Source organism: Piliocolobus tephrosceles, chromosome 6, assembly GCF_002776525.5.
Source record: "Piliocolobus tephrosceles isolate RC106 chromosome 6, ASM277652v3, whole genome shotgun sequence".
Classification (NCBI taxonomy): domain Eukaryota; kingdom Metazoa; phylum Chordata; class Mammalia; order Primates; family Cercopithecidae; genus Piliocolobus; species Piliocolobus tephrosceles.
The window spans coordinates 122,907,684-122,929,310 of record NC_045439.1 but is presented as its reverse complement, the minus strand read 5'-3'; the positions used below and the strand labels follow the sequence as shown (position 1 = coordinate 122,929,310).

The following is a 21,627-nucleotide window of genomic DNA, read 5'->3' as shown; positions in this document are numbered from 1 at the left end:
GGTAGAAGTCTCAGTTTTCTGCTGCCACCTTCCAGAGAGCCAAGAGAACCCACTTTTGCCTTTTAAGAAACGTGCCCAAAAGTTAGATGAGTTGGGAAGGTGACTACAGTATGCATCCATGAAGAGCTTTCTGGGGTCTAATCATGTCTTAGCTTTGTCACTCACTAGCTTTGTAACCTTGGGCAAGTTACTGAGTCTCTCTGACCATAAGTTTTCTCATCTGCTTAAGAGAGTAATAACGCTGTATTGAGCTTCCATTGTTTTTTTTCTGAGTAACACCCAGTCCCGCTTCTGCTTTTGCTTTCCCTATTCCCAGTTGGGAGAAATGGGGTGTAGGAGGCATGTTACTCTATCTAGCCAGTGACATGCTCTCTGGAAATGAATCTTCAGTGGGATAACCCGAAGATTACATTCCACTGGAGCTCATTCATCTAGAAGCCCTGACAAAAATGTCGCTGGTTTCTGCTCCTCAGACAAGGAGTCTTCTCTGCTCCTGACTAGTTATTTTATGACTAGTTCTGCTTCTCCTTCATTCTGTGAGCTTCCACCACAACCTGCCCCACCAAATCTAATAACTCCCTTTTTGTTTAAGTTAATTAGAGCCAGTTTTTATTGCTTGCAGCAGCAGCAGCAGCAACAACAACAACAAAAACATTGATCCAAACACCTACCTTGCAATGCTGTAAAAATTAAATGATACGAAGTGTGTCAAATGCTTAGCCCCGTTCTGGCAACAGTGCAAGCAGTCAGTAAGTGGTGACATGCTCTCTGGAAATGACAGTTGTCTGTAAGTCATCACTCCCGGCAGGACACAGGGAGGGAGAGGGGAGATTGTTATTGGTGTGCATTACACTGAGAAAAACCTTCCCCCAAGACATAGAAGGACAAACAGAAGGGAGGGAAGTCCAGGCCATGATATGCTCATTTATTCCAAATGTCTTTATTGAAACAGAATGATAGAGCAAGAAATCATGAGGTCTGGGAGGATGTCTTTGGGCGCAGGATGGAGCCCAGACCCAGTGGTTACAGTGTGGAGCTCTCTCCCTGTCCCCTGACTCTGGCCAAGGAAGTGAACGCAAAGCAGCAAGGAGGAGGCAGGGAGGGGATGGCCCTCTGAGCTCTCGCGATGGCTGGCGTAAGGTATCTCTGAGCCTTCTGGGCAGCCCTGCCTTCCCTACTCAGTCTTCCCGATCTTCTTGCCACCTTTCTGTGTGGGCCAGCCTCCGCCAGGGTACTCAGAGGCCGCTCAGAGGGCAGGGTTAGGGGTGGCAAGCAGCGGGACATGGTCACAGCGGGTAGGGGGTGGCTGCCGCAGCAGGGAAGGCCGGCGACACAGTTCCCCGTCCCGGAGCACCTCCGGCAGGAGCTTGCGCTTGGTTTCCGGCAGCAGCATAATGCTGAGAATGCAGAGGAGGGCGCAGGCCGCCAGCACCACGTGCTGCAGGAAGGCTCCATGGCCCATATGGAGGCGCTGGGCCGGGCCGCTCAGCCCCCCAAGCGCCCCTAGAGCCATGATCAGGCCCAGGCCGCGACCCCTGGGGAAGAAGGAGGAGGCGCTCAGCCCACAGCAGTGGCCTTGCCCCGCCCTTCTCCCACAGCGCCCCCTCCTCCAGCCCGAAAGCCCCGTCCTCAGGAGTGGGTTGGGGGAAGGGGAGGCCAAGGGTCCTGGCTCTGCCCTTGGGGTCAACCCTGCTCTCACCGGACAGTGGTGGGGATGACCTCAGCAGCAAGGAGGGTGCTGAGGATGGCGGCAGCTTGGGAGGAGAAGAGCCCAAGGACGGAGAACGTGGTGATGGCAGCCTCGTTCAGATCTGCAGAGGCAAGAGGGATGATATGAATGGAGGTGGGGAGGTCAAGGCTCTCCCAGTCCTGGGTGTCATCCCCTTGGCTCTCTGTTCCCATGGCTCTAGCTGGGCAGGCTCTGGGCATTCAGTAACTGACTGGGGAGCAGATGGGGCTGTGCGGCCTGGTGGAGGCTTGTGGAAGAGCTGGACAGGGTCTGGGGCTTGTCTTGGGAGGCTTGTGCCAGAAGAAATGGCTGAGCCTGTCTGAAACACCTCTGTTGGGGTTCCCTTGTTGAGCCCACACTGTGGGAAAGGTAGGATGCTCACAATCCCACAGGCCCAGCAGGACCAGGGAAGCAATGCCGGTAAGGGTCATGGAGAGAAGAAGGATGCCCCGGCGGCCAAATCGGTCCACGGTGACCCCCAGGAAGACACAGGCCAGGGCTGCGGTGCCGCTGGCCAGCAGAGAGCACAGGTAGAAGTCTGATGGGCTTCCTCCTCCTCCCACAGGCTGGTAGCAGTGGCGAATGGCGTGGGCAATGAAGCTGTGAGAAGGGATGGGGAAGCAAAGAACAGAGTCTGAATCCCCTCCTGCAGCCTTCCACATGCTGATGGTCCTCTGCAGGGGTCCTTGGGCCTTCCCACCCGGCCAGCCCCCATTCCAGCTACTGGCCTGGCCCTCAGCCCAGACACCCAGGCTCACTTGGTGAAGCCCAGGATAAGCAGATTTTTCCAGATGTTGCGGTAGTTGAGGAGGGAAGCGAAGGAAAAGGAGGATGTTGCAGGGAGAGGGCAGGTATTCTCCAGGTCTTTGGGAGAGAGAGAGGAGCTGTCAGAAGAAAACCCTGAGAACCCAGGATCCTCCCACATGGGTGGTGGGGACCCTGGGAAAAGGTGGCACAGCTACAACCATGCAGAGGGCACCATCATGTGTGCAAGTGAAGCAACACTCACAGGGACCCCTATCTCTTACCCTGCAGGGCCTCCTGGGCCTCCTCCCCCAGCATCTGCCCATGGGGCCGGTTTCGTTCAGCCAGGATCCTCAGCACAGATTGAGCCTCCTCGATCTGCCGCTTCACTATCAGCCACCGTGCGGACTCCAGGAACAAGCCAGGCCAGCTGGGGGCAAGGTGGAAGGGGTATACTGTGAGGCCTCTCTTCTCCTGATCTAGGGGTGGGAAACGTGCACCTCTGAGGGACTGGGGCTGGGGTAGGCCTGGACCAGGGGTGGCTGGAGAAGAGGAGGGGTCTCTGGGCTAGGGCTAGTTTGGAGGCAGAGATTGGAATTGCCAGACGACAGGTGAAGGGCAATACTGACCCATAAAACAGGAAGAGGATGCAGGGAGCGGTGATCATTCGCTGTAGGAATCGCCAATCCTTAGAGACAAGGGCCAGGCCCAGGAACAGGAAGTGCCCTCCCACCCCCACCAACTCCCCTGCCAGGGCCACCCGAAGCCTCTGGGTTGGGTCGCACAGCTCCAGGCCTGGAGATACAGCAGGGGTGGAGAGAGGAGAGGGAGGCCAGGGAGGAAGAAGACATAAGAGAGAAGAGAGGGAGGGAGGAGGACAGAGAGCAAGGTCAGACCCAGAGTGGAGGCTGCAGCCATTGCCTCCCTTGCTAACCTCTGGGTGGCAAGGATTGGGGAGATTGTTCAGCCCTCTCTCCTCTCCTGCTCAAACCTAGGAGGGCTCTAGGGCCAGAGTCCCTGGTGAGTGTTCAGCATTTCCAGTTTATAGGCCCTTTCCCATCAGGCCTCTTATTTGACCTTCACATCAACCCTTGTCCAAGGTCGCACAGCTAGGGACAACCTTTGTCCCTGGACTTACTACTGTCAGGGGAATAGCACCTTATCCTCTGGCAGCAGTAAGTCCAGGGCGAAGACTTTAAAGATTGTGGGGATAGGGAGATAGGTGTAGAGAGAAGCAAGAGCCCTGGATTCTTCAAGGGCCTGGGCAGAAAGATAGCTGAAATTCTAGGCAGCTGAAATGTGGCCTAAGGGGCAGTGGGGATGGCCTGGGGATGCAGGCAGGTAGGCATGAGACCCAAGGGAGGGAATTCTGGGAGGGTGCCACTTACGCATCAGGTAGACACCCAGGTCAACACCGGCAAGCAGAAAGCCCAGGAGGAATCGGAGGGCCATGACGCCTGTGGAGGAGCCTGCAGCAGCCCCTCCTACTCCACAGGGTCCCACCAGCCCCAAGGTCAGCAACACAATCCCACGACGGCCAAACCTAGAAAGTGGGAAGGGCTTCTGGTCACCCAGACTCTCTGGCAGTGGGGAAGTGGCTGGGAAAGACCCAGCTGCACACTTTAGAGTTAGAGGTATGAGAATGAAGTTCTGGGAGCAAGAGTTGGAAAGAGGCTTGAGAAGATGGGAAAGGATGGGGACCATGGGTGGGTGACGCCTGGCTACTGGGCACTGGGGTGTGGTTGTGATTCTGTAAGAGGTGGGAACATTGACTCTTGGGCTATTGGTCAGAGATTAGGGCACTTGTCAATGGATATGAGATCACTCATCAGAGGGGATGGGTAATTGCTTAGGGGATTTGGGACCATTCATCCTTAGGAATAGAGCTAATGGTCAGTAGGCATGGAGCTTGTCTTGCTTAGACTGTTCAGAGGAGATGTGGGAGGGGGGTTCATTGATATACGGAGTTGAAACTATTAACCTGTGGAGGGGAGGCCATTGGCCACTTGTGCATGGGGATACTACTGGTCAGTGAAGGTAAAGCTAATGACATTAGGGGACTGAGTAATTGATTTTTGGAGATGAGACCATTGTTCCATGGAGGTGGGACATTGGTCTATTAATACATTAAGAATGGTCAGGCTGAGCACAGTGGCTCACGCCTGCAATCCTAGCACTTTGGGAGGCCGAGGCAGGCAGATCACGAGGTCAGGAGTTCAAGACCAGCCTGACAAATATGGTAAAACCCCGTCTCTACTAAAAGTACAAAAATTAGCCAGGTGTGGGGGTGTGTGCCTGTAGTCCTAGCTACTTGGGAGGCTGAGGCAGGAGAATCGCTTGAACCCGGGAGGCAGAGGTTGCAGTGAACTGAGATTGCACCACTGCACTCCAGCCTGGGCAACAGAGCGAGACTCTGTCTCAAAAAGAAAAAAAAGAAAAAAGAAAAAAAAGAAAGAAAAAAGAAAGGTCAGTGGGGACATGGACATGGGTCTATTAATCCATAGGGCAGGACTATTGATCAATGGGATGAATCTATTAATCCATGGGAATAATCCGTAAAGATAAGGTCACAGACCAGGGGAGATGAGATGATTGGTAAGTGATGATGGTCACTGACTATGAGTTAGTGAAAACGTGGTTACTGATCCTTGGAGGCTGGGCTATTGATCTTTGGGGATAAGACCACTGATCTATGGAGATGAAGATAGGGAGCCTCTGGTCATTGGAAAGGGGGCACCAATCCCTGAGAGTTAGACTATTGATCTAATGAGGTGGAGTATTTTTCCATGAGGATGGGCTTATTGGTTAATGTGCTGAAGGCTACGGATTTTAAGAGACCAAATTATTGATCTTTGGGGATGAAACCATTGTTCCATAGGAATGAGGCTACTGGTCTGTGGCAATGAGGTCACTGATGCATAGGCATGGGCTATTGACCTGTGGGTTTAGGACCATTGGCCCACAGAGGTGTGTGACTATTGGGCAGTGAGAATGGGTATTGATTTTAAGGAACTGGACTACTGAATGTTGGATGGCTTTGATCCATAGAACTTGAGCTATTAATCCACTTGGATGGAACTGTGGATCAATGGGGTTCAGTCTAATCATCCAGGAGGAAGTTTAGTGCAGTGAGAGCATCTGGTCAGTGGTGATGGTGACCAGAATCAGAGATGAGATTTTTTGATCTGTGGGAAGAGTTATTGGTTGCTGGGATTGGGCTGTTGATCTCTGGAGGTGAAGCTATTGACTCATGGAAATGGGGATTTTGGTGAGAGGATCTCAAAGCCCTGAGGATCCATGAGGGTGTGACTTTTAATCTATGGGCTATTCACCTACAGAGGGTGGGGTCATTTGGTGGCAGGCATGGGACTGTGGATTATTGAGTCTGAGGATATTTTCTTTGGAGATAGTTATTGACCTGTAGGGGAGGGGCCACTGGTCAGAAATGAGGTAATTTCCTTGTGAAGTTGAACTATTGGTCAGTGGGAATGGAGCTGTTGGTGTTTAGGAATTAACATTGATCTTCAGGAATGAGGTCACTGAGATGGAGCTAACAGTCCATGTGGGCTGTTGGTGGGAATGACACTTTTCTCTTTGGCGATGAGGCCATTGATTCATGGATAGGGGGCCACTAATTAGTGGGAATGGGACTAATAGTCCATGGAGGTCCAGTCATTCCCTTGCACGGAAGAGGTAGGGAAGGTGTATTTCTTGATGGGGAGTGAAGTTGAGACATGGGTAGACCATTGAATAGAAATCCAGAGAAGACTGCAGGGTCCAGCGAATCGTCTTCGACCTCTTAGAGCGCCCGCTGCTTGGGCTAGCTTCCCTAGCACCCCCTCCTTTCTACCAGCCCTGCCCCCACGACACCCCTCACCTGTCTGCGGGGTAACCCAGGAACAGGTAGCCGGAGGCAAAGCCCAAGATGAAGAGGATCTGCTCCAGGATCACCTGCCAGCCCAGGTCACACACCAGATCCCACTGGGGATGTGAGAAGGGTGCAGGGGGCGTGAGGCCCCGCCCTCGCCGCTCTCTGCCCGCCCCCAGACCCGCGGCCCGCCTGGCCGCCTCACCTGGCCGATGGCATTGGTGGTGAGCACGGGAAGGCCATTATAGTCCCAATCCTTGAGGCAATGGTTGAAGTCCGGCGGGGCGAAGCCGCTGCACGAGGGGTCGGTACTGGTGGCGACACGGCTGGCAGCGCTGGCTGCTAGGGCCGCGCTGGCGACGCTGACGCCGCTGGCATTGGGGGGCTGCTCCCAGCCAGAGGCATTCGGGGGGAAGGCCCCGTAGTGGCAATGCAGCGGGGGCGCCAGCGTGAAGATGGGGTCCGAGGCCATGCCCAGAGCCACGAAGAGCACCGGCAGGCAGCAGAGGCCGAGCTGCAGCTGCTGGCCGCCGCCCAGCGCCCCCACCTGGGCGAGCAGCGCCTCAAAGCTGAGGGGGCCTGGGGGCACGGCCAGCGACAGGCTGCTGCCCAGTCCGTCGCCGCCCGCGTCTCCCTCCCCCTCCCGCTCGCGCTCCCGCTCACCCTGCAGCTGCTCCGTGGGCACCGCATCTCCGAGGGTTCCGACCTGCTGTTGGGGGCAGGGGGTGGCAGGAGAAGGGTGAAGCCGAGGAAACCGCAGAGCAAGGGCAGGGGGCAGGGGGGAGCGAGGGCTAGGAAGGTAGTCAGGGGCGGGGGATGCGCAGGAGGAAAATGAAGGGCGCTCTGCGGGGGCGGGGGTGCGGAGAGAGGATGGCGTCGCCACCTGGGGCTCGGGCACTTACTCCGTTGGAGGTGGGGGTGATCTCTACAGTGTTGTCGATTTTGCCGCCGCCCCCGCCATTGGGCTCGGGGGTCCCGGTGGCCACCCGGGGAGCCAGCTTGCTGACCGCAGGGGCCCTGCCAGCCCGCGCCGAAAGGATGCGCTGCCCTCTGGCCCAGTTGCGCGCCGACTGCCGGGACCCAGAGAGCCCGAAGAGATCCCGCTCCGCAGCTCTGCAGCCGCGGGCGCCTCCTTGGTCTCTGCGATCTCTGCGCTGCTTTCCCCTCCTCTTCCTCTAGACTCTCCTCCCCTTCCCACGTCAGCAGAACCTTCGGTCCAGACTCTTCGTCAGATAGAGGAAGGGGGGCCAGGGCCCAGGGGAGGGAGGGGAAGGGGGCTCTGTCGTCTCTTTCCTGGGTCTGCAGGCCATTGCGGTAAAAAGTAAAAAAAGCTGAAGGATAGTAGCTAGTCCAGGCAGATGCCACAGATTCCTCCTCTGCTTCCAATCATTTGCCACCACTCATTCATTCATTCATTCATCCACCCATTCACTAATCAGTAAAATATAAGTGTCCACTATGTTCCAGGACTTGCACTAGACTTTAAGGATAATAGGGTGGACAAAGTCCACTTTGGAGACCATTACTCCAGGGAGACAGACATGTAAACTGGCTATTACAGTACAACTTATGCATATGGAAGACTGGCTTGGCCCTGTATTCAGCCCTAGCTTCAGTACTCTACAAGGAGACCACTTCCTTGGGTTTCATCACTCCCATCCTGGTTGAATCTCCATTTCTCAACAGCATTTGGCACTGTTGACCCCCTCTTCCTTTAAACACTCCCTTCCTTTGCTGCTGAGTCTCTCCTGCTCCCCTTTTCTCCGTTGCAGAAATCGTCTTCCAGCTCATGGCATTGGTGCTGAGCATGGGCAGGCCATTATCATCCCGGTTCTTGAGGCAATGATTGAAGTCCAGTGGGATGAAGCAACTGCAGGCGGGGTCTGTATTGGTAGTGAGGAGGGTGGTGGTGCTGGCTTTTAGGGCCATTCTTGTCTGTATCATTTAGACACCATCGTTCAGTGTCTGGAATCCTCAGACTTAGTCCTAGGCCCTCCTCTCATCTCACACTGTCTCCACCTTGGGATCTTACCTATGCCCACAGCTTCAAACATCACCCATACAAACAATACAAACCTGATGTCCAGACTGATTTCCAGCTTCCACTTCTGTTCTGAGCTCCAGACCCATGAAGCCACCTCTTATTTGACCTTCACCTTGGATGACTCACAGGGACCTCAAACTCAATATGTTCAAGACCAAATTTGTGCTTTTCCCCCATAACTTGGTTGTCTTCCACTGCTTTTTTCTGCAGTGAATAGCACCCTCAACATCACATTGTGGCCAAATGCTCAGGCAACATCCCTTAGAGCTTTCTCTTCCTTACCCATGTTGAATCCTTTACAAAATTCTGCCCATTTTACTTCCTATATATTCTCAGATATCCCACATCTCTCCATCTCTGCCACTATTAGTCAAACTACCTGCTGCAAAGACCACTTTTGCCCGCTAATTCCTAACTGGTGTCCTGCATCCACTTTGTTTACACCTCCTTGCCACCCATATGTCATTTATAGTCAGATAGAATGATCTTTTCAAAATACAGATCTGATCATGTATCTTTCCTATTAACCAGTCGTCAGTGGTGTCAAAGTGAATATTAAAAATCTAGATACCTCATACATGGTTCTGCATGCCTGATCACATGCTCTCTGTAGTTCCGTCTCACTTCTTTCCCCAAACTCTCTGCACTCCAGCCACAGACCTTCTAGCTTTCCCCAGTGCCACGAGGCCTTTGAACAAGCTCATTCCTGCACCTAAAAAACTTCTTAGTCACATTTTTCTCATTCTTCAGCTCTCAGCTCAAACATCTTTGCTATACAGGAGTCTTCCCTAACCTCTAGAATTGCTACTCAAAGTGTGGTTCATGGACCAGCAGCATACCTGGGAGCTTGTTAGAAATGCAGAATCCAACCCTCACTGAGAGACCCTTGAATCATAATCTATATTTTAACCAGATCTCCAGGTGTACGTATTATACATTAAAGGTAGAATCCTCTCTAACAGATTTGTTACCTGATAGGTACTTTATTCTCTAATCCTAGGTAAGGGCTAGAAAGGAGTGTTCTATCATTGTCAGCCAGGAAATCGTTCCTTCTCTCCACTGAACCACACCTTTGTCTCCTCTGTTCAGAAATTTTCCACATACAGGAAACTCTTTTCTTGAGACAGGGTCTCACTCTCTTACCCAGGCTGGAGTGCAGTGGCTTGATCACAGCTCACTGCAGTCTCCACCTCCCCGGCTCAAACAATCCTCCTACCTCAGCCTCCTGAATAGGTGGGACTACATACACGTGCCACCGCACTTGGCTAATTTTTTGATGTTTTGTTGAGATAGGGTCTCACTGTGTGGCCCCGGCTGGTTTTATACTCCTGAGCTCAAGCCATCCTCTGGCCTCAGCCTCCCGAAATGCTGGGATTACAGGTGCGAGTCACTGCCCCCCGCTGAAACCTTTCTTTTCTAATGCATCAAGCAGCCTCCTACCACTTCCCCTCTCCCAACTCATTTCAGCATCTCTTCAGATTTTACTATGGTGCTGCATACCCAATATTCCTTGGGGATTTATTGTCTGACTCCTGGTGTCTGTCCTGGAATAATGATAATCACTTAATTTATACATTGTGGGGCTGTTCACATGCATTATCTTGTTAGGTCCTCACAATAACCCTGTAAGACCATTATGATCATGCTAATATTGAAGATGAAACCAGGACTTCAGAGGGACTGGCATGTTTTACCCATGGATGAACAAGTACATGGCAGATCAGAGACTTGAACTGAAACCTCTGACTCTAATTCCAGGCTAATCTCTTGAAATTCTGTTTGGAAGATGATGGATGATGGACTTCAACACATAGGGGTGAATTTTGTTGGCCCCAAAATCTGAAAGTGCATTTTTTTTTGAGAGTGAGATGAGAAAGGAACCTAAAGGGGAGGTGGCAAATGTGCGGGGGTGCCAACAGACTATGATTGTGCCCCCAATCCAGTCATCATGCCATGGTAATATCTTGGGAAAGCAGAACTGAAGCAATTGATTTGTAGCTTGGATGTTTTCTCTTGTGGTAAATGGCTAGAATGATCTCCTATCTAAGCCATGGTCTCATCAATTTCACCAAAGTCCTGAGGACTGACCTTTCAACACATTGCATTCATCTGCCACCGTGGATCCTCCTGAAAATGGTTTGTGGATGCGCAGGTCATCCTGGGATGATCTACCTGGGAAGCTGAGTGAAAGGGCCTATACCCTCTTGGCGTCACCTAAGGAAGAGAGTGCCTAGACTGGCCAGCAGCAGTCTCCAGTTGGCCAGAGCTATCCTGTGGTGCAAAGCTGAGGCTGGGCCTTTAGTTGGGGTGGCCTCTCCAGGATGGCACATTTCAAGGCCCTTGTGTAGTCAGCTTCTCTCCACATTGACACCTCTCTAATGACATCATATGACAATGAAGTCTTGGAGGAAGGCCCTCAGGTCAGTCATTGGCATCTGCCTTCTGGGAATACTAGTCCTCAGACTCTCCTCTTCTGGGTAGCAGTTCAGATCTCACCTCCCAACCATCCTGTCTAAAGTCTGCTTCACTGGCCTCTCCCCTAATCTACTTAGTTTCTTCACACCATCCTGCCGACTTCCATCACCAGCAAATGTGAAATCTATGGCAGGTTTATGTTTTTATTTATGTATTTTAACTGACTTATTTGTGTATCCCACTAGAATGATACATTCACAACATACTTGCAGAACTGTGCCTGGCGCATCATGGGAGCAGAGAACTTGTCCAGTGAATAGTTGTTGAAGAAAGGAGCAAAATCTCCCCCAAACCCCTAAAGGCATCCTGTTCATAGTTTGTGTCCCATAGGTATGGCTGCTGAGCACCAGGGCTGCTCACCATGCTCCCAAGAAGCAGAGTCAGGGAGGCAGACTGCAGGGTTTATTGAGGTGCACACCCATATCTGAGTCCCAGCTCTCTCCACCGTCTGTGGGGGAGAAGCTCTCTGGTCTTTCTGAGACCTTCAAACTCTGGACAGTTTATGTCTTGCCCTCACTCTCAGCTAACAGTGCAGTGCTGATCTTCTAGAGCCAAGAAACAGGAAAAGAGAGAGGCTCTATGTGGCCTCAGGTTTCTGCCACCTGACTTTTCATGGCCAGTCTTCCAGAGGTAGGTGGCAGTGCAGTGACCTCCACCCTAGGCTGAGGAGAGAAGAGTCCAGTTCCTCATTGCCCCAGAGCCTAGTACCTGCTCCTGACAAAGCAGGGAATAATATTAAATATAAATAATTTATACAAAATGGCTCATACAAAAAGCTGTGGGTTAGGGGGAGAAGACACCTCTGTGAGAGGTTGAGATGAACAGAAAGGGCAGGAAAGGGGAAAGAAACCCCCACTTCTCCTAGTCCCTTAACAAAGCCCTCCAGCCACCCAAGGCCTAGAGGGGGGCTTTGGCAGATAGGGGAGGGACAGGGCTGTGCCAAAGGACCTTCACAGAGCCAGGCTAGTGAGCAGGGTGGTGAATCGCAGGGCCTGCCCTGCCAGTTCTGTTACACACTGCACCATCTCTTGGACGGCAGGGCTGGATGGGTAGCCCAGGGCAGCTCCCTTGACAGCCAGCACAGTGGCCCGCAATGCTTGGCCTAGTGCTGTACCTCCAGTCCTAACCTGTGCTCTCAGAGGGGCAGAGGCTGCCAGCCGGCCTAGGGTGTCCCCAACAAACACCAGGCGATGAGCAGCCACCACCACCCTCTTGCTGTGGGGCACGAAGAGTCGCGGGGGCTGATTAGCCTGGGTACTGGACATCAGGGCTGCCACGGCCACCTGCAGGGCCGAGTAGTGGCTCTGGCATTGCCCAGCGTAGAAATGCAGGAGCTGTAGATCTCCGGTGGACAGAACCAGTGGCTCCCCTGGGGACAGGGCCTCCTGAGGGGCAAGAGGAGTGGTCAGAGAGAACATTCTCATCAGTGCCATTTCCTCCCTCACTTCTTTTCTCCTTCCTCCCTTTCTTCCCAAGGGCGATCCTTTTAGCTCTTACCTCTGCCCATCGGAAAGTTTAGATTCTAGAGAGAGCAGCAGTGAAGTGCCCACACTTGATATCAGATAGATCTGGATTCAAACAACCTCAAACTTGATTTCAGACAAGGCTTTGAACTGGGTTTCCTTAACTCTAAAACAGGGAGTCTAGTACTGCACTGTCTAATATAAACATAATGTGAACCACATGTGAAATTTTAGATGAGTTAGTAACCACATTAAAAGTGGTAAAAAAAAAAACCCTGATATATTTTATCTGACTCCAAATATAAAAATGTTATAATTTCAACATGTAATCAATATGAAAATTATTGAGATTTTTCCCATACTGAGTCTGCAAAATCCAGGGTGCATTTTATATTTGCAGCATATTTCAACTTGAACTAGCCATATCTCGAGCGCTCAATAGCCATATGTAGCTAGTGGCTACTGTACTAGATAGTGCAGTTCTAGTATGTACCTCATGACGCTGCAGCAAAGATCAATTGAGATAATATAGAGAAAGGGCTTAGCACAGTGCATTGCACACTGTGAGCACCAGATGCGTATTAACTGCGACTGTGATTAATACTAACACATGCAGCATGCCTAGCACAGGGTCTAGCACTTGGTAAATACCTGATAAATGGTAGCTATTGTGTTGCGACCATTCTACACAGGTTTGAGGAAACCACCTCACTTTCTGAGGCCTGGAGAGATTAACTGACGGCTTCAAAGCCCCTGGCTTCTCAGTAGTGGAGCTGGGATTAGAAGCCAGGTCTCTTAGGAGCCCAGGAATTCACAGTTGGAAGGAGGCTCAGAAGTCCCCAGGCCTAGCTCTGACCCCACAACTCAGAAACTTTCTGCTCTCTTGGCTGCTTGATTTTCTGACTCCTCTCCAACACATTCTTTCCCCTCTTTCTGAATTCCTAACATCCTCTTCCAGGTTCCAGTTCCTTCCTGTAGATTTCTAACATGCCCTCCACTCTGTCCCTGGTTCCTGTGAACTCTCACTCCATCCTAACCTATTTCCTTCCATGGATGATGGCTCAGTTCTTCTCCCAAGTTCCTGTTCCTCCCTCCCCGGCCCCCTTCTTTAGCACCATTCCCGCCAGGGTCACCTGCAGCGCCGGCATCCCCCTCTCGGGCAGTTCAGGATCCCTTGTGCAGGCCTGATCCGGGGGCCTAGATCCCTGAGCTTTGTCCATGCCCTGCAGGGGGGCATGAGGTCTTAGTGCTGGGGTGGGGGAGCAGGACAGGGTGGCTTCTGTGGCCTTTCTGCCCCTTCCCAGCCTCCCTTCCTTCCCAAGGACACTCCTGTTATCAGAGGTTGTAGTCCCTTGACTCCAGAGAGCTCTGGTGGCCCCAGGCTGGGTCTAGGAGGAACAGTGTGGTACTAGTACAAGTGTTGTGCCCAAGTACTGGGGTCCCAGGCTGCAGGGTAGAGGGTCAGGGGAGAAGGAAGGGGGACAGAAGGGAGGCAGGGAGGTTCTGCTTCTGTGCCCTAGGTCTCCACACTCCTCCCCTGGTACCCCTGGGGTCCCTCCTGGTGGGGCTGCCCAGGGACGCTCACCTTCAGGTGGACATAGTCATACTCCTCGGCCATTGGAATGCCCTCGTACTCATTGTGGTGTCCTGCTGGGTCATCCTCCATCTCCCTGCCCTCTGGATCCCCCTCGACCTTGGGGCCCCCATAGCCAGGCAGGCGGGGTGGGGGTGGGGGCAGAGGCCGGTCCTGGATGCTGCCCTTCCGTCCTGGGGCAGGAGAGGGCACTGGAGAGGGGCTGGGGGCCTCAGGGACAGGCAGGGCAGGCAGAGGGCGGCGGGACAGGCTCTCAGCTGAGGGGAGCCGGGGCCTGTGTGGAGGTGGGGGGCTTCTGGCCAGAAGCTGGGCCAGGGTGTCCTGGTCATGGGAGGCCAGTGCTCCAGGGGACTCTGGAGAAGGGGGCGCCTCTGGCCCCAGCAGAGGCACATCGTAGATCCCCTCATCAGTGCTCCCACCCTCCCCGTCTGCCAGCAGTTCCTCGGGTGCTTCATACAGATTGAGTAAGGCTGACGCTCGTTTCAGATTGGAGGGGGCAGCGTAGATGGGGGGCCCTGGTTCCCGGCCTCCTTCCCACTCCAGATCTGGTTCCAGCTCTGCAGGTGGCTTTGGGGTCAGAGGCACATCATAGGGAGCATCATCCTCTCCAGGGGGCTGCAGGGCAACCCGGGTCAGAGGGTGGGAAAAGGAGGCAGGGCAGTCATAGGGGCTACTGGAGAGCACCCGAAGGGCGGTAGGGGGCACATCGTAGACCTGTGGAGAGGAGTGGTCAGTCATCTGTCAGCTCAGCAATGAACCCTCCCTTGGGGCGATTTGTTTCCCACCCAACATACACAGGGACCTCTAGCCCTCACCTCCAAGACATCTCTGGGAGCAGCCAGTTGGGTCCCACTGGCTCTGGGGATCTTGTAGATGGGGTCAGGAGAGGGTGGGCAAGGTCTAGCTGGAGGTCCTGAGGTTGGACAGGGCCGAGCTGGGGGTGGCACCACATACACCTGAGGGATCAAATAGATGGGGGGTCAGGAGGAACGGAGTGGGCAGTGATCAAATAATGTCTGAGTGCGAGGAGCTTACAGACCTTCCAACTCCCCCTGTCCCTAGAGGGCCACAGCTCAGAAAGGTTGGTAGACAGGTTTTGGCCAGCGCAGAGCAGTGAAGAGCTGTGGCCTCAGGGCTGCAGGCCCTGGGTGGGGTTAGTCAGGGAGGAATGGGGCTCTTCTGACTTGGGGTTGGGGAGGCTCCCACTCTCACCTCCTGGTCCTCATTGCTGTGATCTGGGGCTGGATATGGTGAGCCAAGCTGGGCTGGGGGTGCAGGAGAGAGGCCAGGCTTGGGTGCTGGGCCAGCAGGCAGGAGCTTCACCCTGTTGGCGGGCACAATGCCCTGCTGGCCATGTAGGGAGCAGAGGCACCAGCCGTCCAGTCCACCAGCGCCCTCTCTCTGCAGGACCCGTAGGACGTCCCCTCGGCGGAAGGACAGCTCCTGGGGGGACTCAGCGGTGTTGTCATACAGTGCCCGGGCCAGCTGGGCCTGGTGGGGGAGGTGGGAGTGGGGAGACGGGTCTTCAGACCCCTTTCAGGTCATGTCATCCCCTGCTCAAAACCCTTCAGAGCTCCGCATTTTCCTCAAGCTAAAAACTTGCACTCTGGATGCAGCTTTCTGCCTGGGCCCTAGCTTCTCTCCAGCTTCATCACCTGCATTCTCCCTCTTCCTTTCAGTTCCTTCAACTAGACCAGTTCTCCTCAAAGAGGCTGATTTTTTACTCTTCTCCCCACCCCATTCTGTTTGTCTCCACCTACTGTTTCTGTCCTCATACTTCATACTATTTGTCTATTTGCTTTTTTTATATCGATTTCTTCCTTTATATTGTAAACCCTATGGACATGGGAACTGCTATATTTGTAGTCCTTGCAATAAGGCCTGACCTGGAATTGGTCAATACACATGTTGAATGAATTTCTTCCAAAACATATGAAGCCCTGCTACAGTCTGTCATAGAATCTCCTTTACCTTCTCTCTGTTCCCAAGTCATTATCCCTCACCAGCAAAAGATTAGATTAAGCAGCCGCAGAGACCCCTCATTCTGAGAGGCTGAGAGAGGCCTAGTCCAGACAGTGTGCCTAGGCATAATAAGAAAGAAAACAGAAACAAAGCAATTGTTTGCTCTCAGTCTGAACAAATAAGGTTCGACCAGAAGAGGCTGAGGTTACCATGGAGAAAAGTGTGTATTCTTGTGTGTGTGTCACCACTGCCTGGAATCTACCAGCAGGCATCATCATTTAGCAATGGGCCCTTCCACTGAAGGACAGAGTGTGTCTTTGTGTGTGTGTGAAGGGGGTTGGCAGGCCAACCAAAAGGAAACATGTATCATCCTGTTTCTAGTCCTGTCTGGTGGGGGCTTATAAGCTTTTTCCATCAAGGGCCACAAGCTCAAGTAATAAGTCACAGGTACCAAGTGCAAACAATGTTTCCAGACACTGTGCAAATCTCTGCATTAATCAACTCATCTCACTTAATTCCCACAACAACCTTACCAGGGAGGAACCGTCCTTACCCCATTTTGGAGAGAAAACTGGAAGAGGGAGGTTAGTACTTTGTCTGATGCCATATCGCTGGCACAGCTGGTGGAGCATAATCTGAACCCTAAACTGCTTGATCCCAGAGCCTGTGCTCTCAATCACTTGTGCTACTGCTTCTCCACAATCACAAATGTAGGGATCTACTTAAAAGAAATAGTAGTAACAGTGGCTGAGAAGGTCCCTAACTCAAAAGCAAGTCAACCACACAGGAAGGCCTTCTTATACCCAATTTCCCTTTGCTGTAACCCTTTGCAGTGCTCTTGCTCCATGATGTCTTTTGGTAGAATCAAGCTTAAACCACTAAAACGTACAATGACATTCAGCTTCAGTTTTGATTGCTAAATGATGATGCTTGCTGGTGGGGTCCCAGGCAGTGGTGACTTACATGTAGTGTTGGACAGCAGCTAGTTAGGCATTACTAGCCAGGTAGCCAAATGGACTGACTAATGCAGTAAAAAAATCTCAAGTTAAATATCTCAGGCAGGCTGCCACCAGACCCTGGGGAGAAGGGTGCCCTGCTAGAGCCAGCAGGAGTGCATATTCCTCTTGGTTGATGTTTCCCTCTGGTGGTGAGGTTGTCCGGCCCCTCATGGCTGGGTGATTTTAACAACAAATTGACTCCTCTTCTTGCCTGATTCCCAACCCATCAAACCATTTTCTGATTATATTTTGGTTTCTAAAGGATATTGTCGCACACAAAGAAACATGCTAACCAGCTGACAAAAATTCCCGGTTAGTGCTGCACTTTTCTTTTTAGTTGTAAATTATAAATCAGTCTTTTGGATCTAGCCAGGGGATTAAAAGCACAGTTCTAGAGGCAGACCTGGGGTTGAGTCTTGGCTGTGTCTCTTTCTTTTAAATTTTTTATTTAAAATATTTAATTATTTAGAGACCAGCTCTTGCTCTGTGGTCCAGGCTGGAGTAAAGTGGCACAATCGTAACTCACTGTAACCTCGAATGCCTGGGTTCAGCATCCTAAACAGCTGGGATTACTGTTGCGACCCACTGTTTGGAGGTCTGTCCCTTTCTAGCTAGGTGCCTTTGGGCAGATTGTTTAATCTTTCTAAGTCTCAGTTTTCTGCTTTGTAGAATTCCGTATGCACGTATCCATTTTCAGATAATAACGAGGTACTACCTTCACAAGGTGGTTGTGAGAGTTGCATGAGATAATGCATAAAGAAACTATGATAAAGCATAGCACAGGGCCAGGTGCAGTAAATGCTCAATAAGTAATAGCTGTTATTAGAATCCTGTGAGTTTGATTAGCATAAATGCCCCTGACCATAAAAAGAAAAATCTACCTTCTTGGGACTACAAAGCTGACTAGCTGGCTCCTGAACCAGCATCTCTATGCCAGAGTACTCCCAGAGGTACTCTATCTCCAGAGGGCCTCCTTCCCCACTCTGAGCTAGGGTTTCCTGGCCATCGTTACAGATTGAGGAACTAAAAGGAATTTGGGGCCAGGTGTGGTGGCTCATGCCTGTAATCTCAGCACTTTGGGAGGCTGAGGCAGATGGACTGCTTGAGCCCAGGAGTTTGAGACCAGCCTGGGCAACATGGCAAAACCCCACCTCTACAAAAAATACAAAAAGTTAGCTGATGTGGTGGTGTGTGCTTGTAGTCCCAGCAACTCAGGAGGCTGAGGTAGATGGATCACCTGAGCCCAGGAGGTGGAGGCTGCAGTGAGCCATGATTGTGCCACTGCACTCCAGCCTGGTGACAGCGTGAGACCTTGTCTCAGAAAAAAGGAGTTTGGTCTGAGAAAGAACCAAACTTGAACCTGTCCTCAAAGAGTATGGGAGGACATTGGGTGGCTCTGTGATTCTCTTTCCAGTCTCACAATTATCTCTCCAAGAGTCCCCACTGAGAAGGGACCAGAAAGCAAGTGACGCCCTCGCTTCCCTGGGAAGCTTAGGCAGGACCTAGAAGAGGGTGGAAGGGGAACAAAGCTGCCTGGATTCAGACTGCATAGACTGTAGAACAGAAAACCGAGGTGGGGCTGTAGAGGGCTCCTCCCGTTCTGTCTAATAGGGCCAAGCCTCTGGGCCCTGCCACTGCAGGACAGAGTTGTTGATGGGCTGATTGATGATGGGTGTGGCCACTCCTGCTCTATCCCCCAGTGGTCCAGCTGACTGGTGAGGGAATGGCCAGCCTCATGTGGGTGGCAGAGGGCCTCTGTGCTCTCTGGGAGGCCTCCTCCCACTGTCCCATCATGCCAGCTGTCTCCTCCCTTTGTCCTGATCCCTGGAAAGTGGCCTGAGGCTGGCTGACATCACCTCCCCTCCTCCCTCTGTCTTCTCTTTCGCCTTCCTGATCTCCCTCCTTTGGTCTATCTCCCTCTTTTCCCTATCCCTCGTCTCGAGATGGGCCTCCTTGGGTCCTTCAGCCTCTCGTTTTCCGTTTTCCGTGAGCCACTAGGCCCTTTCAGCCCCCTCCAAACCTTTTACTTGCCTCCCAATCACAAGGCCCTGCCAACCACCAGTGGCCATCTGTTCCCGCCCAAAAGAAGCAGATAGGACTCGGGCTACGCTTGCCCCCTCCCCTCCATTCAGGCGCAGCCTCTAGTAAGAAAAAGGAGAACGGGGAGGGGGCGGGGAAGAGAGGCGAGCCCGGAGCCAGGAGGAGCAGGGGATGAGGAGTGAGAGGGAGAAGGGAAACAAAAGTGAGAGGAGGGGGACACAGCCTCCTGGAGAAGAAAGGGACCAAGGAGAGAGACAAAGAGAGGGCAGAAATAAAGTGACAGGAGCGCAGGGCAGGCCGTGGAGGTCTCTCCCCGGCAGCCTCCTCTCCCTGGTGGACTCACCGACGTGGCAATGGCCATGGCTTTGGCCTCCAGCGCAGCCTGCCTCAGGCCAGGCTTGGTTTTGCTGACTTCAGCGGTGGCTGCCCCGCACCATGATCCGCGGCCTCTAGCCCCCAGCTGTGGCGCCTGAGTCGTGGCCTCCGCCAAGGTTGGAGGAGGAGAAAGAAAACCCACAAAACTTCCCAAATGAGAGGCAGGCTAGCCAGGCAGGAGGAGGAGCGGGGCGGGCCGGGGCGTCGCTGCGGGACGGCATCCAAGGGCGCGCTGCGTGCTGTCCCCGCGGCCTCCCGGGCGCCACCACCTCGTCCAGTCCCCGGGAGCTGCCCGCCCTAGGCCGCGGGGGCGCCCCGGGCTCGCAGGAGCCGAAAGTTCCCTTCGGGGGCCGGGGCAGGTGAGCAGGGCGCTGGGCTGCGCTCTACGCCTCTCCAGGCAGCTCAGGAGAGCCTCGAGGGCTGGGAGAAGCCGCTGGGGCGGTTGGGCTGGACGAGCGAGTTTAGGGGCCAACCCTCTTCACCCGCCGGCTGTGTTGCAGAGCGGTGCTCCCAGGGCTTGGGTCTGCGGCGACCTCGCTGGGAGGGAGGGAGAGCGAGAACTGAGAAGTTTGCCCCAAGTTGCCCGGAGCCAAAGGCCCCCGAGAGCGTGGCTGTGGGGCTGGGTCGCTGGAGTGGCCGCTTCTGCCCAAACACTCGCACCCTCGGCGGCGCGGCGGTTTTCACGCGCGCACTCACTCAGCGCGCCCAGGGCTCTGAGGTCGCCGCCACGGCGCCTCACCCGGAGCAGCAGCAACCAGCACACAGGCACCACTGGAACAGGCGGGACGGCCTTCCCGACGCGCTGCCCGCGCCCAGGCGGCAGAGGGGCCCAGCCCCCTTCCAGTCCTCGGCTCCAGGGCGCAAGGCCACGAGCTCCTGCTCCCACCCTCGGCCCCTGGCACCCGGCGCCGGCCCCGCCGCCCCCTCTCACAGGCACCCTTGACAGGACCCCGCGGCGCGCCCCACAGCTTGGGGGCAGCTCCCAGGTGTCTCTGGGAAGGGAAAGAAAGGCCACAAAGCAAAAGAAGGAGCAAAGAGAAGGCAAAGGAGGAGCAGGGTCCCGGGTCCTGCGGACTCGCCTGGGCTGGGGGTGGGGACACTGAGAGGGCTGCGAAGGCTCCGGGGGCCGCGCGTGGCCCCCAGGCTCACCCCTGGCCCGCGGCTGCCCTTCCCTCCCCTTCCTGGGCTCCTGGCCCGTCTCAGTGCTGTTCCTTTCTCCTCCCCTCAGGCCCTCTCCTCTCCGGCGCGGGGCTCAGTCCTGGGGATTAAGAGAAAGGAGGGAGGGGAAAGGGGTGGGGAAGGGAAGGGGCGGAGGAGAAAGGGGGACGATTCTTCCAAAGGCGGGTGTTGAGTTTCAGCTCAGGACCCTCGGGTCCAACTGCCTGTGGTACCCCTCCCCCACCAGTTCCCGCCCTGGCCCTGCCCCAGTCCCCGGCGCCTTCCTACTCTGGACTCCGCTGCAGGCCTCGCTCGCGGTGGTCCGGTCGGCTTTCTCCTGGAGCTTTCCTTTCCCCGCCACGCCCCCGTCTCCCCTGCCGGCCCCGCGCCTCTCGGCCTCCCTTTCATTAGCCCCACATCTGTCTTTCCCAAGGGAGGGAGCGCGCGCCTCCAGCCCAGCGGGGCCCTTAGCAGAGCCTCTCCAATCCTCGGCGCCTCCCCTGCAGGGCAGCGGGGTTCGCTGGGCCGTTCTTGCGGGGCACAGGGCGGGAGTCTGGCGCTGGACACGGATTCTGGCCCTGGTGACAGAACATGAAGCAGGGCGTCTGGCCCTAGAGCTGCAGGCGGGCAGGTTGTGCGGCCTCTTACACTCCTCTGCCAGTCTGGGCCTGTCGGCCTCTTCAGCCTGGCTCACTCTTGCTGCTATGGGGAGAGGACTGGGGACCGCTGGCACAAAAGTTGCTAGAACTCTTTCAGAGAAGCTGGGATCTAGCCCCGCCAGGAGTTTCTACTGAAAGGACGGTGCTCCTAACCCCCCACAGCTCCTCTGCCCTGGTAACTCCTTAGTCTGTGCTGCTTCCCTGGACCTTTCCTTTGGGACACACACATCAGGGCCTCTCAAGCTTGAGTGAAGCCTACCTTCTTGCATTTTTGAGGTTCCTAGTATTTAAAGAGCAAGATGATAAACAGGGTTGAAAGCTGTGGTATATTTTGGATGTTTACATTGAACAAATTAACCCTTCAAACACATATGTAACCTTATTGTATGTATGTGCATAACCTTATTTGGAGATAAGATCAGAAATGTAATATAAGGCCTTTGGTGAACTTGAGGACCTGAACAGGTAACCCCGCCTCAATATTCCACAGGCCCACACATCTAGGCATTTCCTAGGAC

At 53.9% G+C, this 21,627-nt stretch overlaps 2 protein-coding genes across 5 annotated transcripts; both read right to left on the bottom strand.

Annotated features, from left to right (window-relative positions):
* Window positions 1–916: 916 nt before the first annotated feature.
* SLC22A17 (solute carrier family 22 member 17) lies at window positions 917–7,503 on the bottom strand. Of its 2 annotated transcripts, XM_023230492.1 has the most exons (10): window positions 7,244–7,503; window positions 6,547–7,050; window positions 6,351–6,454; window positions 3,862–4,016; window positions 3,103–3,268; window positions 2,758–2,903; window positions 2,488–2,593; window positions 2,112–2,329; window positions 1,700–1,811; window positions 917–1,535 (listed from the first exon to the last, which is right to left on the bottom strand). In XM_023230492.1, exons 2-10 carry the CDS (start codon window positions 6,811–6,813, stop codon window positions 1,247–1,249), a joined length of 1,563 nt encoding a protein of 520 aa, XP_023086260.1. In that variant the 5' UTR covers window positions 6,814–7,050; window positions 7,244–7,503; the 3' UTR covers window positions 917–1,246. The 2 variants fall into 2 exon arrangements, with proteins under 2 accessions (XP_023086260.1, XP_023086261.1); XM_023230493.1 differs by lacking the exon at window positions 7,244–7,503 and having other exon boundaries at window positions 3,103–3,143.
* A 3,480-nt stretch (window positions 7,504–10,983) lies between these two features.
* On the bottom strand, window positions 10,984–19,999 carry EFS (embryonal Fyn-associated substrate). Of its 3 annotated transcripts, none has more exons than XM_023230434.1 (6): window positions 19,261–19,881; window positions 14,733–14,873; window positions 14,515–14,631; window positions 13,909–14,286; window positions 13,457–13,546; window positions 10,984–12,245 (listed from the first exon to the last, which is right to left on the bottom strand). In XM_023230434.1, the coding sequence occupies exons 1-6, from the start codon at window positions 19,276–19,278 to the stop codon at window positions 11,811–11,813; spliced, it is 1,179 nt and encodes a 392-aa protein (XP_023086202.1). In that variant the 5' UTR covers window positions 19,279–19,881; the 3' UTR covers window positions 10,984–11,810. The 3 variants fall into 3 exon arrangements, with proteins under 3 accessions (XP_023086202.1, XP_023086200.1, XP_023086201.1); XM_023230432.2 differs by adding an exon at window positions 15,130–15,408 and having other exon boundaries at window positions 10,990–12,245; window positions 13,909–14,631; XM_023230433.2 differs by having other exon boundaries at window positions 11,241–12,245; window positions 13,909–14,631; window positions 19,261–19,999.
* Between the last annotated feature and the right edge of the window lie 1,628 nt (window positions 20,000–21,627).

Bases quoted from the DNA above. Each gene is read 5' to 3' on its own strand.
- EFS (XM_023230432.2), bottom strand. The intron at 14,874-15,129 runs GTGAGAGTGGGA...TTGATCCCTCAG, and splicing joins ACAGCAATGAGGACCAGGAG to GTGTATGTGGTGCCACCCCC. The intron at 13,547-13,908 runs GTGAGCGTCCCT...GCCCCCCTGCAG, and splicing joins ATGACTATGTCCACCTGAAG to GGCATGGACAAAGCTCAGGG.
- SLC22A17 (XM_023230492.1), bottom strand. From the start codon at position 6,813: ATGGCCTCGGACCCCATCTTCACGCTGGCGCCCCCGCTGCATTGCCAC. The intron at 2,330-2,487 runs GTGAGCCTGGGT...CCCTTCTCACAG, and splicing joins CTTATCCTGGGCTTCACCAA to CTTCATTGCCCACGCCATTC. The intron at 1,812-2,111 runs GTGAGCATCCTA...TTGCCTCTGCAG, and splicing joins CCTGCTGGGCCTGTGGGATT to ATCTGAACGAGGCTGCCATC.